General features: G+C 43.4%; 2 protein-coding genes across 5 annotated transcripts in view; one reads left to right on the top strand and one right to left on the bottom strand.

Annotated features, from left to right (window-relative positions):
• Window positions 1–15,570, top strand: part of LOC144679535 (sperm-associated antigen 1-like) — a 503,898-nt gene that overhangs the window by 347,765 nt on the left and 140,563 nt on the right. The window lies entirely within an intron of this gene.
• The window catches only part of LOC144679537 (sorting nexin-31-like), a 122,720-nt gene that overhangs the window by 71,756 nt on the left and 35,394 nt on the right, over window positions 1–15,570 (bottom strand). For both annotated transcript variants that reach the window (XM_078540031.1, XM_078540030.1), the window contains exon 7: window positions 10,110–10,197. In XM_078540031.1, the coding sequence (XP_078396157.1) occupies window positions 10,110–10,197 (88 nt within the window). The remainder of the gene's footprint in view (window positions 1–10,109; window positions 10,198–15,570) is intronic.

The raw sequence follows: 15,570 nt of genomic DNA, 5'->3' as shown, positions 1-15,570 counted from the left end.
CATCAGCCCAGAAATGCCCCTTTTGCCATCAAGCTGCAATTTTTGTTTTGTACCAATTAGTTACTTTAACAAAATGGATTCCACTGCAGATAATAGATCAACACAATTTCTCCCAACCAATCCTCCCTAATTCCTTCAAAGTTAATCTGGTTTAGCCATATCCTTGGTTTTTGAGAAGCTTTTCTCCATATTTCAAGCCCGATTGTAAAGTCAGTCATATTCATAAATCACACAGCATAGAACAGGCTGTTTATCTCATTGTAACTGTGCCAGTGCTTTGAAGAACTGCCCACTTAGTCCCCAACCCCCACCTTCTCTTTCCCCGTAGTCTTGAAAATTTCTCCTCTCCCAATATATGTCAAATTCTATTTTGAAAGGTAACAACTTGCTGAAAATTTATCCCCTCTGGTTACTAACCCTCCTACCAGTGAAAATAGTTTCTCTCTATCTACCCTATTAAAATCCCTCACCATTTTGAGCAACTCTATTAAATCTTCCCTTAAACTTCTCTGTTCAAAGGAGAACAACCCCAGCTTCTTCAGTTCTCCACGTAACTGAAGGCCTCATCCCTGGTACCATTCCGATAAATCTCCTATGTACTCTTTCCAAAAACTTGACATCCTCCCAAAAGTCTGGTTCATAGAATTGGACGCAATACCTGAGGCCTAGCCAGTGAATCAGTGGTCTTGACAGGGTCAATGTGGAGAGAATGTTTCCTCTTGTGGGGGAACCTAGAACTAGGGGCCACTGTTTATAAATAAAGGGGTTGTCCATTTAAGAGAGAGATGAGGAGAAGTTTTTTCTGAGGGTAGCGAGTCTTTGGGACGCCATTCCTCAAAAGGCAGGGGAAGCAGAGTCTTTGAATGTTTTCAAGACAGGGGGTAGTTAAGTTCTTGATAAACTAGTGGGTGAACGGTTACCAGCGATAGGTGGGAGGTTAGTCAGATCAGCCATGATCTTACTGAATGGCAGAGCAGGCTTGAAGGGCCGAGTGGCCTACTACTGCTCCTAGTTCATATGTTTGATTTATAATGGTTTACCATAACTTCCTTGCTTTTGTAATCTATGCCTGCATTATTCCCAAGCATCCTGTATATGTTACGAACAGCAGTATCAAATTATCCTGGGTCTTTAAAGATTTGTGTATGTGAACCAGAGTGTTCATCCACTTTTAGATTTCATCTTTTAGTTTCCACTGCCTCGTTTCACTAGTCCTTCCAAAGTGAGTCACTTTAATCCTTATTGCACAAAGAATTTTACATAAATTTTGTCTTTTCAGCTGGAACATTTTCTACTTGTATCTAATCTTATTACAATCTTATTTCTAAAATCAAGAATCCTCTTGGAATTCATTTTTTTAAACAATGAAAACATTCCCTCCTGTTCCGAGTTCTGTTCTCATGCACTGTGGCCTACTGTTATTTAGTTTGGAGGCTGTGGGTAAACAAAGGCCAACCTCTTTTTTTCCCTAAAAATTGAAACAACTTCTGCTACAAGTTTTGTTTCTGAATTACAATGAACTGACCCAGCCACAAACTCTGTGTTCTCCCCTCCGAATGCAGCCGCCTCCCCAGTCACTGTCTCAAGTTGAAGCCAATGGTTTGCAACCTTGCCAACCCAAGCTGAGCTCTTGGTCCCATCCTCCCTCCATCCCAAACGCTGCCCTCTTCAACCTCCGTAACACTGTCCGTCTTGGATTCTGTCTCAGCCCCAAGTAATGCAGAAACACTCATTTATGTTTTTTGCACCTCCAAGACGCAGCTATTCCAACGCTCTCCTGGTCGGCTTCTCATCTGCCAGTCTCGGAAAATTTGGGCACATTCAAAACTCAAAACTTGCCTGTATCCCAACTTGCACCAAATCCTGTTCATCCATTGCCCCTGTGCGCACTGACCGATCTTAGTTTCCAATCAGAATAAACCTCCATTTTAATATTGCGCTCAAATTCCTTCATGCGCTCATCCCGCCTTCTGTAATCTTTTGCCGCCCTACAACCCTCCAAGAACTAGACATTCCTCCCACTGCAGCTTCTTGCATATCCCTGATTCCCTTCCCCATGCATACCCCCACCCCAATCACTGATGACCCCCTTCAGCTGTCTAGGGCTAGGCCATATGCTGTAATTTCCTCCCCAAATCTCTCTGCCTCTTTGTTCGACTCTCTCTCTCTCTCTCTCTTTCCTCCTTTCACGTGTTCATTTGACCAAGTTGCCATTCTCTCCTTGGCTTGATGTCAACCTTTAGTTTACATTTCTGTGAAGTGCCTCGGATGCTTTCCTATGTCAAATGTGCTGTACAAATGCAAGTTGCTGTTGTTATGACTCCTTTCAAAGATGCACTTCTCAGACAATTTCCTTAATTAGGTCAAAAACTGGTCAAACCCCACCTCCTGTTTTATTGAATGAAATTGGAGCTGCTCAATGTTAACCTGTAGCTTTGTAGAAAGGAGACGTTCCTTCGACCGATTTGCCAGGTCAGCAAAGGCTTTACTTGCTGGTGATTTAAACAGAATGAACGGTGGTGGGAGACACATCCATTTCAGCTTTTTAAAAGGAAGAAAAGTGGAAAAAAATATTTGAAAGGGAAATATGTTTAAAGGATATGGGTGGGGGAGGAAGGCAGCAGAATGAGACTAAACGAAAAACTCTTTCAGAAAGCTAGCACAGCTGACCAGTCCCCTTCGCTATGTCGCAATCATCGAAAATTTTGTTTCTCATTCAATTTTAAACTTGACAACTGAAAGGTATTTAGAGGAATGAAAAGGAAGTTTACTTATAGTGAAATCATAAACATGTACTTCCACTATATATAAGCTGTGAAAATCTCTCCTCCATAAAGCGGGTACATATAAGCCCTAAAACAATGTTTTTCTTACCCCCAGCCACCTTACTTGGCTAAACAATAAGTAAAATATAAAAACACAAAACAAAAAATGAGGCCACTGTGCTCACTCTCTCTCAAGTGGACACAAAAGTTCCCATGGTACCAATGCAAAGAAGAGCAAGGGAGTTTTCTCAATATCCCTTAGCCAACAAAACAAATATTATTTGGTCAATATTGTGGGACATTGCCGTGCATAAGTTGGATGCTGCATTTTACAAGAGTGACTATACTTTAGAGAAGGTGCTTCATTGCATAAAAAGCACTTTGTGACATCCTCCAGTAGTAAAAGGTTATCTGCAAATCCAAGTCTTTCTTTACCGCTTTGGATTTTTTTCTGTTCCTTCATGGATATAGGCGTCACTGGCAAGGACAACATTTGTTACCCATCCCTAAATGCCCTTGAATTGAATGGCTTGCTAGGCCATTTCAGAGGGCAGTTAAGAGTCAACCATGTTGCTATGGGTCTGGAGTCACAGGTAGGCCAGACCAGGCAAGTACAGTAGATTCCCTTCCCCTAAAAGGACATTAGTGAACCAGATGGGCTTTTACAACAATCAATGAGAGTAATGGTGACCATAACACCGAGATGAGCTTTTATTATATTCCAGATTTACAGGATGTGGGCGTCGCTGGCTAGGCCAGCCTTTATTGCCCATCCTTAATTGCCCTCGAGAAGGTGGTGGTGAGCTGCCTACTTGAACCGCTGCAGTCCCGGTGATGTAGGTACACCCACAGTGCTGTTAGAGAGTGAGTTCCAAGATTTTGACCCAGCGACAGTGAAGCAATGGCAATATACTTCCAATTCAGGACGGTGAGAGGCTTGGAGGGGGGCTTCCAGGTGATGGTGTTCCCATCTATGTGCTGCCCTTGTCAATGCCCTTCCTAAATGGTAGCAGATGTGGGTTTGGAAGGTGCTGCCTAAGGAGCCTTGGTGAGCTTCTGCAGTGCACCCTGCAGATGGAACACACTGCTGCCACCGTTCATCAGTGGTGGGGGTAGTAAATGTTTGTGGTAGGGGTGAAAATCAAACAGGCTGCTTTGTCCTGGATGGTGTCGAGCTTCTTGAGTGTTGTTAGAGCTGCACTTGCAGGCAAGTGGGGAGTATTCCATCACACTCCTGACTTGTGCCGTGTAGATGGTGGACAGGCTTTGGGAAGTCAGGTGGTGAGTTACTTGCCACAGGATTCCTAGCCTCTGACCTGCTCTTGTAGCCACAGTATTTATATGGTTAGTCCAGTTCAGTTTCTGGTCGATGGTAACCCCCATGATGTTGATAGTGGGGGATTCAACAATGGTAATGCCATTGATTGTCAAGGGGAGATGGTTGGATTCTCTCTTGTTGGAGATGGTCATTGCCTGGCACTTGTGTAGCACGTTTGTTACTTGCCACCTGTCAGCTCAAACCTGTATATTGTCCCAGTCTTGCTGCATTTGGACATGGGCTGTTTCAGTATCTGAGGAGTTGCAAGTGGTGCTGAACATTGTGCAATCATCAGCGAACATCCCCACTTCTGACCTTATGACGGAAGGAAGGTCATTGATGAAGCAGCTGAATATGGTTGGGCCGAGGACACTACCCTGAGGAACTGAGTTATCCCCACAACTCCCCCGACTCCAGTTTTGCTAGGGCTCCTTGATGCCACACTCAGTCAAATGCTGCCTCGATGTCAAGGGCAGTCCCTCTCACCTCACCTCTGCAGTTCAGCTCTTTTGTCCATGTTTGAACCAAGGCTGTAATGAGGTCAGTTGCTGAGTGACCCTGGTGGAACCCAAACTGTGCATCAGTGAGCAGGTTATTGCTAAGCAAGTGCCGCTTGATAGCACTGTTGATGATCCCGTCCATCACTTTACTGATGATCAAGAGTTATGGGGTGGTAATTGGCCGGGTTGGATTTGTCCTGCTTTTTCACATATAGGACACATCTGGGCAATTGTCCACATTGCCGGGCAGATGCTAGTGTTTTAGCTGTACCCAAACAGCTTGGCTAAGGACATGGCAAGTTCTGGAACACAAGTCTTCAGTACTATTGTTGGAATATTGTCAGGGCCCATAGCCTTTGCAGCATCCAGTGCTTTCAGCCGTTTCTTGACATCACGTGGAGCGAATTGAATTGGCTGAAGACTGGCATCTGTGATGCTGGGGCCTCCGAAGGTGGCCGAGATGGATCATCCGCTCGGCAATTCTGGCTGAAGATTTTGCGAATCCTTCAGCCTTATCTTTTGCACTGATGTGCTGGGCTCCCCCAATTTTGGAGGGCGGGGATATTTGTGGAGCCTCCTCCTCCTCCAGTGAGTTGTTTAATTGTCCACCACCATTCATGACTGGATGTGGCAGGACTGCAGAGCTTAGGTCTGATCCGTTGCCACCCTCAGTGCTTCCTACAATTGGTGTTCAACATGGAGGAGCACTGATTCATCAGCTGAAGGAGGGCAGTATGTGGTAATCAGCAGGAGGTTTCCTTGCCCATGGTTGACCTGATGCCATGAGACTTCATGGAGCCCAGAGTCAATGTTGAGGACTCCCAGGGCAACTCTCTCCCAACTGCATACCACTATGCCACCCACCTCTTCGGGTCTGTTCTGCTGGTGGGACAGGATATACCCAGGGATGGTGCTGGTGGAGTCTGGGACATGATCTGTAAGGTATGATTCCATGAGGATGACTATGTCAGGCTGCTGCTTGACTAGTCTGTGAGACAGCTCTCTCCATTTTGGCACAAGCCCCCAGATGTTAGTAAGGAGGACTTTGCAGGGTCAACAGGGCTGAGTTTGCCCTTTTCATTTCTGGCGCCTAGGTCGATGCGGGTGGTCTGTCCAGTTTCATTCCTTTTTATTGACTTTTTAGCAGTTTGATACAGTGGCTTGCTAGGCCATTTGAGGGGACACTTAAGAGTCACCCATATTACTGCCGATCTGGAGTCACATGTAGGCAGACCAGGTGAGGACCGCAGCTTTCCATTCCTAAAAGGACATTAATAAACCAGATGGGTTTTTATGACAATCGTTTCATGGTCATCATTATCTCATGGCAGCTGTGGGATTTGAACTCATGTCCCCAGAGCCTGGATCTCTGTATTACGAGTCTAGTGACATAACCGCTACACCATCATCCCCTCGTTTAAAGGGTATGAGAGGGTGGAGAGTGGCGGGGTCAGGAAGGCAGCAGAATGAGACTAAATGGAAAGCTCTTTCTGAAAGCTGGTAGGTATGCTTTTAGTCTCATTATATTTATATAAACTTTAATGCATATAGAACACAAAGGTCTTGCACTCAATTTAGTCAGCAAAGTCATACCATATTCAATTTGACGTAACTATTTAAAGATGGCTCCACGAATGACATACCAATGCCATCTAGAGGTGACAGGATTAAAAGATTTTCGAAGCAGGAAGTTTCACATCATGCTTTTCTTAAATATGCTTTGAATTAAACACTAAAAGACATGCAGTAAAATTTGTAATAATAATTATTGAAACATTGAAAATAATCAACCATGTCCTCCTTATGTTCCAGTGTTATTTTTCCTTTCCCTTACACTGCCAAGCTCAGAAGTTCTTCCAAGTCAGTACACGCAACAAGCACATAACGCATTTGAAAGGAAGAAACTAAGAAAACAAAATCACAAACAATAAAGTCTTTAATAGTAGCTCAGGGAGCCCTAGCTACGAGATTCTCTAAGTCATGGGTACATAGGAAACAGGAGTAGGTGTAGGCCATTCAGTTCCTCGAGCCTGCTCCACCATTTAACTAGATCTACCTCAAAAGCTATTTTCCTGCACTATCCCCATATCCTTTAATATCTTTAACATCTAGGAATCTATTGATCTCTGTCTTGAATATACTAAATGGCTGAGCCACCACAGCCCTCTGGGGTAGTGAATTCCAAAGGTTGACCACGCTCTGACTAAAGAAATTCCTCCTCACCTCAGTCTTAAATGGCCTACACTTCAGTCTGAGACTGTGGCCCCTGGCTTTGCCCCCACCCCCCCCACTCCTCCTGCTGCCAGGGGAATCATCCTTCCTGCAAGTACCCTGTCGAGCCCTGTAAGAATTTTGTATGCTTCAATGGGATCACCTCTCATTCTTCTAACTCTACTGTATACACAGGTCCAAGTCTTCTCAATCTCTCCTCATAACAAACCCACCATCCCAGGAATCATTCCAGGGAACCTTTGTTGCACTTCCTCTATGCCAAGTATATACTTCCCTTGGGTAAGGAGACCAAAACTGTACACATTACTCCAAGTGTAGTCTCACCAAGGGTCTATACAGACTTCTTTATTCTTGAATTCAAATCCTCTTGCAATAAAGGCCAACATATCATTTGCCTTCCTAATTGTTTGCTGCACCTGCATGTTAGCTTTCAGCGACTCATGAACAAGGACACGCTGGTCCCTTTGGACATCAACACTTCCCAATCTCTCACCATTTAAGAAATACTCTGCATTTCTGCTTTTCCTATCAAAGTGGCAAACTTCACATTTTTTCACATTATATTCCATCTGCCATGTTCTTGCCCACTCACTTAGCCTGTCTATCCCCTTGAAGGCTCTCTGCATCCTTCCCACATTCCCATCTATTTTTGTGACATCAGCAAACTTGGAAATATTATATTTGGTCCCCAGATCCAAATCATTGATATAGATTGTGAACAGCTGTGGCCCAAACACTGATCCTTGCAGTACCCCACTAGTGGCAGCCTGCCAACCCCAGAATGATCTGTTTATTCCCACTGTTTTCTGTCCGTTAAGCAATTCTCAATCCATGCCAGTAGATTACCACCAATCCAAATACAGCACATTCACTAGTTCCTCATCTATTCTGCTAGTTAAATCCTTAAAAACAAGTTTGTCAAATTTGATTTCCCCCCATAAATCCATGTTGACTCTGCCTAATTATACCATTATTTTCTAAGTGTGATGTTGTCACATCCTTTATTATATTATATTGCTACCTTCCAATCTGTAGGAACCATTCCAGAAGACGATGATCACCAACACATTCATTATATCTACAGCCACCTATTTCAACACTCAGGAGTGAAGATCATCAGGTCCAGGGAATTTATTAACTTTCAACCCCATTAACTTCTCCAGTACTACTGTTTAAACTAATACTAGTTTCTTTCAGTTCCTCATTCTCGCTTCTCCCTTGTACTTCTCTAGCACTCCTGGGAGGATCTTTTTTGCATCTCCCTCTGTGAAGACAGAGGCAGAGTATTTGTTCAGTTTCTCTGCCATTTCCTTATTCCCCATTATAAATTCTCCTGTCGCTGCCTGTAGTGGGCCCACACTTGAAGTTGATAATCATTTCCTTTATACCTATAGAAGCTCTTACAGTCTGTTTTTATGTTTCTGGTTAATTTACTTTCATATTCTATTTTCACTTTCTTGATCAGTTTCTTGGTCCTCCTTTGCTGAATTCTACAACATCCCCAATCCTCAGGCTTACAACTTTTTTTTTGGCAACTTTATAAACCTCTTCCTTTGATCTCATACAATCTTTTTAACTTCTCTTGTTACCCATGGTAGGATCATCTTTCCCGTTGGGTTTCTGTTCCTCAAAAGGAATGTAAAGTTGTTGTAAACCATGTATTAATTCTTTAAATGATAGCCATTGCCTACCTGCCCCATCATACTTTTTAAAATATAGTTTCCCCAATGTACCCCAGCCAACGTGCCCCTTAAATCGAAACAAAGGAAACTACGAAGGTATAAGACCCAAGTTTCAGATTCAACTACATCACTTGTAAACTTAATGTAAAATTCTATCGTATTATGTCACTCTTCCCTAGAGGTTCCTTTACAATAAGATTAATAATTAGCTCTTTCTCATTGCACAATACTAGATCTAAAATAGTCTCAACATACTGTTCTAGGAAACCATTTCATATACATTCCAGTAATTCGTCCTCCACAGCAGAGGTGCTAATTTGGTTTACTCAGTCTATATGTAGATAGAAGTCCCCCATGATTACTGTTTATTCTTTGTTACGTGCACCTTTAATTTCCTGATTTATACTGTGCCCTACATTACCACCACTGTTTGGTGGCCTATAAACAACTTCTACCAGTGTTTGCTGCCCCTTGCTGTTTCTTAGCGCCACCCAAACAGATACTACATTTTGATCTTCCTATCTAAGATCCTCTGTCACTAAATGTACTGATCTCATCCTTTATTAACAGCACTACCCCACCTCTTTTTTTCCTCTTTGCCTATCTTCCCTAAATGTCGAATACACTTGAACATTCAGTTCTCAGCCTTGGTCACCCTGCAGCCACGTCTCCGTAATGGTAATTAGATCATACCCGTTTACTTCCATTTGTGCCATCAATTCATCCATCCTGTTGCAAATGCTATGTGCGTTCAGATAAGTGCCTTGAGTTCCGTCTTTTCATTATTTTCGCAATCTCTAGCCTTATCTGCTGGTGCAGTCTTAAATCCCTTCCTTTAACACTCAGATTATCAATTCCCTTATTGCTACCTTACTCTCTCCCCTTTTCAAGTTATCACATCTTCCCTCACTTGATTCCTTTCCCCAACTATTTAGTTTAGTTTAAAGCCCTCTCTTCTGCCCTGGTCATATGGCCAGAACACTGGTCCTAGCACGGTTCAGGTGAAGACCATCACCCAACAGCACAGCTCCTGCTTGCCCCAGTCCTGGTGCCAGTGCCCCATGAATCAAAACCCATTTCTCCTACACCAATCTTTGAGCCACACATTGAACTCTAATCTTATTTACCCTACTCCAATTTGCTTGCGGCTCAGGTACTAACCCAGAGATTATTACCTTTGAGATTCTGCTTTTTAATTTAGCCCCTGGCTGCTCACAATCTCCAAGTAGAACATCTTTCCTAGTCCTACCTATGGTGGTTGGTATCTATGTGGACCCTGAAGGTCAAATAACAATAGCACTAATGTTTCTCTTTCATGGCTATTAAAAAAGTCATTCATGGGAGAAAACTACACAAGAGAAACAACAAAAGGTTGGCTCTACATAGATACAGCAAGAGCTTCACATTCCATTACACGCTCCCTCCTAATTATTACAGCAGCTTGCTATTCCTACAGTTCTGAGTAACTAATGGATACAGCTTGCTTCCATCAATTTCACAAGAGCAGGCATCTTTTTCGCCTTCTTACCGAAGGTAATCAGTATAACAAAAAATATCGAAAAGGAACAGCTGCTTTTAAAAATTGCTGCCAAGGAAAATACACTTCACTCACCTTTTCCTGATCATTATTCTGCAGTTCTCGTCCTGCAGACTCCTTAGACTCACATATGGCAGTTCGAATTCATTCAATTTTTTCAGCACTGGCCCAAGAAATAAACAACATAAATTCATCATAAACACTCTTTAAAACCTCCAATTCATCCTCAAATGTATATTTCATTACGTTCAATTTGTTTTAATGGAAGTCTTTACTGCAGGGTCACGGGAGGAGTGGAGCTAATTGGACAACTCTTTCAAAGAGACAGTAAAGGTACGATGGGCTCAATGGCTTCTTTCTCCGCTGTGAAGTTCTATCATTCTATAGGAAGTCCACTTCATGCACTCGAGTCATTTTGTGGACTATATAGGCAAGCGGTATCCCTAAAGGTTTAGAAAGTGACCAAATACACAAATACTGCACACTTGCGTCACTCTCTTACAAAAATGCACATGGTGCCAGAGATCTGCAACTCAGCACTGAGTTATTTACATTATCTGATTACAGGCTGATGGCTCAACACTAGATAATTCTGTTCTCTAGTTACACATGATCACTCACCAATAAGGTACAGTTACTCAGCCAATTCAAGGCAATAGATCACATTGCATATTTCAAAGAGTGAGATTTTATAGCCATTTCTAACATGAATTAGGCTTACACACAAAGTTTGCACAAAACCAACCCCCATGGTTAATCTAACTTTGTGCAAGTAAACTTAAGGCCTGGTATTGCCAAAGCACACTAATTATCTTGCCTACATTTTAAAAGGCGTGTGTTGTACTATAGTCATAACAAGTAAACAGAGACAAGAGCTGCTATGAGCATTAAGAATATCTGAAGTGGAAGAACCAAGATGAAAAGTTCACAAATTGGATTTGCAGATCCACCTACTTGGAAAAAGTTCATAAGAATTCCGCATTCATTAGCATGTTATGTACCCTGCTGCACATATATTTAAAAAATTCTCCAATGACAGATCTGTGTTTATATGGCTAGCTTGCACTGTTGCTTGGAATGAAAGGATTGCCATTTATGTAGTGTTTTTCATGAGCTCTTCCAAGACATCCTGAAGTGCTCAATGAAGTATTTCTGAAATGTAGTCACTGCTCTAATATAGGGAAATGCAACCAGCTATTTATGATCAAGCAAAAAGAGATATATGGTCAGAAAATCTGTATTTTCTTTTTAAAAAAGGAATGCTGTTTGAGGGAAAAATGTTGGACAAAGCATTGGAAGAAATCCACTGCTCTTCTTTACTGTGCCACAGAAACCTTAAACATTCACTGCAGACAGAGATGGGCTTCGCATTAATGCCTTATCTGAAAGGACTTCCTCCATACTCATTAAAAGGTCAGCCTAGATTATGCTCAAATATCTGGAATGGGACATGAACCCACTTTGAACTCAGGAGTGAGAGTGTTTTCATTGAGCCAAGGCAGACACCCAAGGGAAGCTAGGATCAAGAGTGTGAAGGGAAAGCAAAGTAGGGTCCCCAAGACTATGTAACTATTTGCAGAGAGTCCATGGATACACATCAGCATTTTGTTTTAATCATTCATTCATGGGAATGAGTTATAGCCATTTTCTTAAACCCTTCTCCCCTGTCTTCTTCACCCTTACCTCCAACAAGTGTGAGGAGCTCATGGACTCCTTGGCACCAAGATTGACACCATCTGATCAGCTGCCTTTGCCAAATTCTTCCTTTCCCCCACCCCTCATGCCAAACTTGCTCAAAGGTTCTCCCCGGCCTATCCCTGAACTTGGCACCTTTCTCTAGTTCCTCTTCTATCTTCCCTTTGAGCTCATCTTGTCCATGAGACCCCACCTCCCACTCTCTCAATCCTATTCCCATTAAACTACTGACCACTCAATTTAATCAATAATGTTAATCAATATTAATGGTTCTCTCTCCTGAGATATGGTCCCTCTTTCCTTTAAATCTGCCATCAGCCCCCTCTCCTCAAAAATCCAAACCTTGACCCCGCCATCGTTGCAAACTACCACCCCTCTCCAACCCCACTCATTTCCTCTCCAAACTCCCTGAACATGTCACACCCCACCCCTCCAAGTCATGTCCATTTTTCGCAAAACTCTTACGTTTGAATCCTCCAATTAAGTTTCTGCCCCTGCCACAGTACTGAAACAGCTTTTTCAAATTCATAGGGTGCCCTTTATGTGACTGTGACTAAGTCAAATTATCCCTCCTTGTCCTTCTCGACTTGTATGTAGCCTTTGGCAAAGTTGACCACATAATCCTCCTCCAATGCCTCTCCATCGTCAGCCAGCTGGGTGGGACTGCACTTGCCCGTTTCCAATCTTACCTATCGAATCATAGCCAAAGAACCGCCATTAATGGCTTCTCTTCCTGCTCCCATATCAGTACCTCTGGTGACCCCTAAGGGTCTATCCTTGGCCCCCTCCCATTTCTCACCTACATGCTGCCTGTCAGCGACATCACCTGAAAGCAGTGTTGACACCCAGCTCTACCCCACTATCATTTCTCTCGGCTACTTCATTTTGCTAAATCGTCAAACTGCTTGTATAACATCCAGAGCAGAAACTTCCTACAATTAAATATTGGGAAGACCGAAGACAGTTTTCGATCCTCACCACAAACTCCGTTCCATAGCTACCAATAATTTCCCACTCCCTGGCAACAGTCTGAGGCTGAACCAGGCTACTGTGAATGGAATTGAACACTGTGCAAACATCCCACTTCAGACATGATGATAGAGGGAAGGTTATTGATGAACCAGTGGTAATGTCACTGGGCTAATAATGCAGAGACCCAAGCTACTGTCCTGGGGACACGAGTTCAAATCCCACCACAGCAGCTGGTGGAATTTAAATTCAATTTAAAAAACCTGGAATTGAAAGCTACTCTCAGTGACCACAAAACTACCAATGGTTGTAAAAACCCACCTGGTTCACTAGTGTCCTTTAGGGAAGGAAATCTGCCGTCCTTACCTATTCTGGCCTATATGCGACTCTAGATCCACAGCAATATATTTGATTCTTAACTGCCCTCTGAAATGGACTAGCAAGCCACTCAGTTCAAGGAATTAGGGATGGGCAACAAATGCTGGCCTTGCCAGTGACACCCAACATCCCAGTAAAAAATTTTAAAAAAGGTAGCTGAAGGTGGTTGGATTTAGGACACTACCCTGAGGAACTCTTGCAGCAATATCATGGGGCCGAGATGATTGGCCTCCAACAATCGGAACCAGCGTCCTTTGCACTAGGTACGACTCCAATCAGTGGACAGCTTTCCTCCTGATTCCCAACAACTTCAGTTTTACTAGGGTTTCATTATGCCACAGTCAAATGCTGCCTAGGTGTTAAGGGCAGCCACTCTCACCTTACTTCTGCAACTCAGCTCTTTTGTCCATATTTGAAGCAAGGCTGTAATGAGTTCTGGAGTTGAGCTGTACTGGCGGAACCCAAACTGAGGATCGATGAGCAGTTTATTGCCGAGTAAGCACTGCTTGATAGCGCTGTGGATGATCCTGTCCATCACTTTGCTGATGACCGAGCAGGCTGATGGGGCAGTAATTGGCCAGAATGGATTTGACCTGCTTTTTGCGGAAAGGACACACCCGTGCAATTTTCTACATTGTCGGGTAGATGCCAGTTTGTAACTGTGCTGGAACAGCTTGGCTACAGTGTGCTAGTTCTGGAGCACGATCCTTCAGTACTAAAGCTGGAATGTTGTCAGGGCCCTTAGCCTTTGCAGCACCCTGTGCCATCAGCTGTTTCTTGGTACCATGTGGAGTGAATCAAATTGACTGAAGAGTGGTATCGATGATGCTGGGGATCTCAGGAGGAACCCCAGGTGGATCTTCCACTTGGCTCTTCTTGGTGAAGATGGTTGCAAAGGCTTCAGGCCTTACCTTCTGCACTGATGCGCTAGATCCCCCACCATTGAGAATGGGGGTGTTTGTGGAACCTCTTCCTCAGGTAAGTTGTGGCAGGACTGCAGAGCTTTGATCCAATCCATTGGTTGTGGGACACCTTAGCTCTATCTATAGCACACAGCTTCCACCATTTAGCATGCATGTAGTCCTGTATTGTAGCTTCACCAGATTGGCACCTCACTGTTTGGCATACCTGACTCCGCCCTGGGCATGTTTTCCTACACTCTTCATTGAACCAGGGTTAATCCCCCGGCTTGATGGCAACAATAGGTTTAGGATATACCAGGCCATGAGGTTTACAGATTTTGATGGTATACAATTTTGCTGCTCACCGATGGCCCACACTGCCTCATGGATGCCCAGTTTTGAACCACTAGATATGTTCTGAATCTCTCTCATTTAGCACAGTGGTAGTGCCACATAATATGAAGGAGGGAATCTTTAGTGTGAAATCAGGATTCCCTTCCCACAAGGACTGTGCTGTGGTCACTCCAATATTGCCTTGGACAGATGCATCTGTGGCAGGTAGAATACAGGGGATGGCGTTAAGTAGGGTTTTCTCTCTTGTTGGTTCTCAGACCACCTGCTGCAGGCTCAGCCTGGCAAATATATATCAGAACTCGGCCAGCTTGGTCAATAGCGTCCTTGCCATTCTCAGTGCTTCTTCAACTGGTGATCGACATGGAGGAGCGCTACTCGATCAGCTCAGGGAGGATGATAGGTGGTAATCAGCAGGAGGAGATTTCCTTGCCCATGTTTGACCTGATGCCATGTTGTCTGGAGTCAATGTTGAAGACCTCCACGACCCTCCGAATTGTATATCATTGTGCCAGCACCTCTGGTGGTCTGTCCTGCTGTTGGGACAGGACACACCCAGGTGATGGAGGAGTTTGAGGTGTCTTAATATTACTTCCGAGTATGACTATGTCAAGCTGTTGCTTGACCAGTCTTTGTGCCAAAATTGGGAAAGCTGTCCCAAGTCCCATGTATCAGTAAGGTGGACTTTGCAGTGACTGGTGACTAGGTCAATGCCAGGTGGTCCATCCAGTTTTATTCTTAGCATTTTTCATATCAGTTTGATACAACTGAGTGGCTTGCTAGGCCATTTCAGAGGGCAGTTAAAAGCCAGCCACATTGCTGTGGGTCTGGAGTGTCACATGGGCCAGATTGGACAAAGATGGCAGATTTCCTTCCCTCAAGAGCATTAGTGAATCAGATGGGTTTTACTACAATCCATTAGTTTAATGGTTACCATTACTGATACTAGCCTTTTATTCTAAATTTATTTTATTAATTGAATTTAACTTCCCTAACTGCCATAGATTTGAACTCTCCACAGCATTACTCGAACCCTCTGGATTAGTTGTCCAGTAACATAATCACAATGCTACTGTTTCCTTATTGCTTAGTTCCACTTTAAGATGCATACAATTATAAATCAGATTATATATGAGAGAGCAAGAGTGAGAGAAACTAAGTAAAGTGAATATGCACATCTGTTCATGTTTCAGTAAACACAATACTATCTTTAAGGGTCTATGAAAAACTGAAGAATTTCA

This window comes from Cetorhinus maximus, chromosome 4 (genome assembly GCF_964194155.1).
Source record: "Cetorhinus maximus chromosome 4, sCetMax3.hap1.1, whole genome shotgun sequence".
Taxonomy (NCBI): Eukaryota; Metazoa; Chordata; class Chondrichthyes; order Lamniformes; family Cetorhinidae; genus Cetorhinus; species Cetorhinus maximus.
This window is presented reverse-complemented; position numbering and strand designations above follow the sequence as displayed.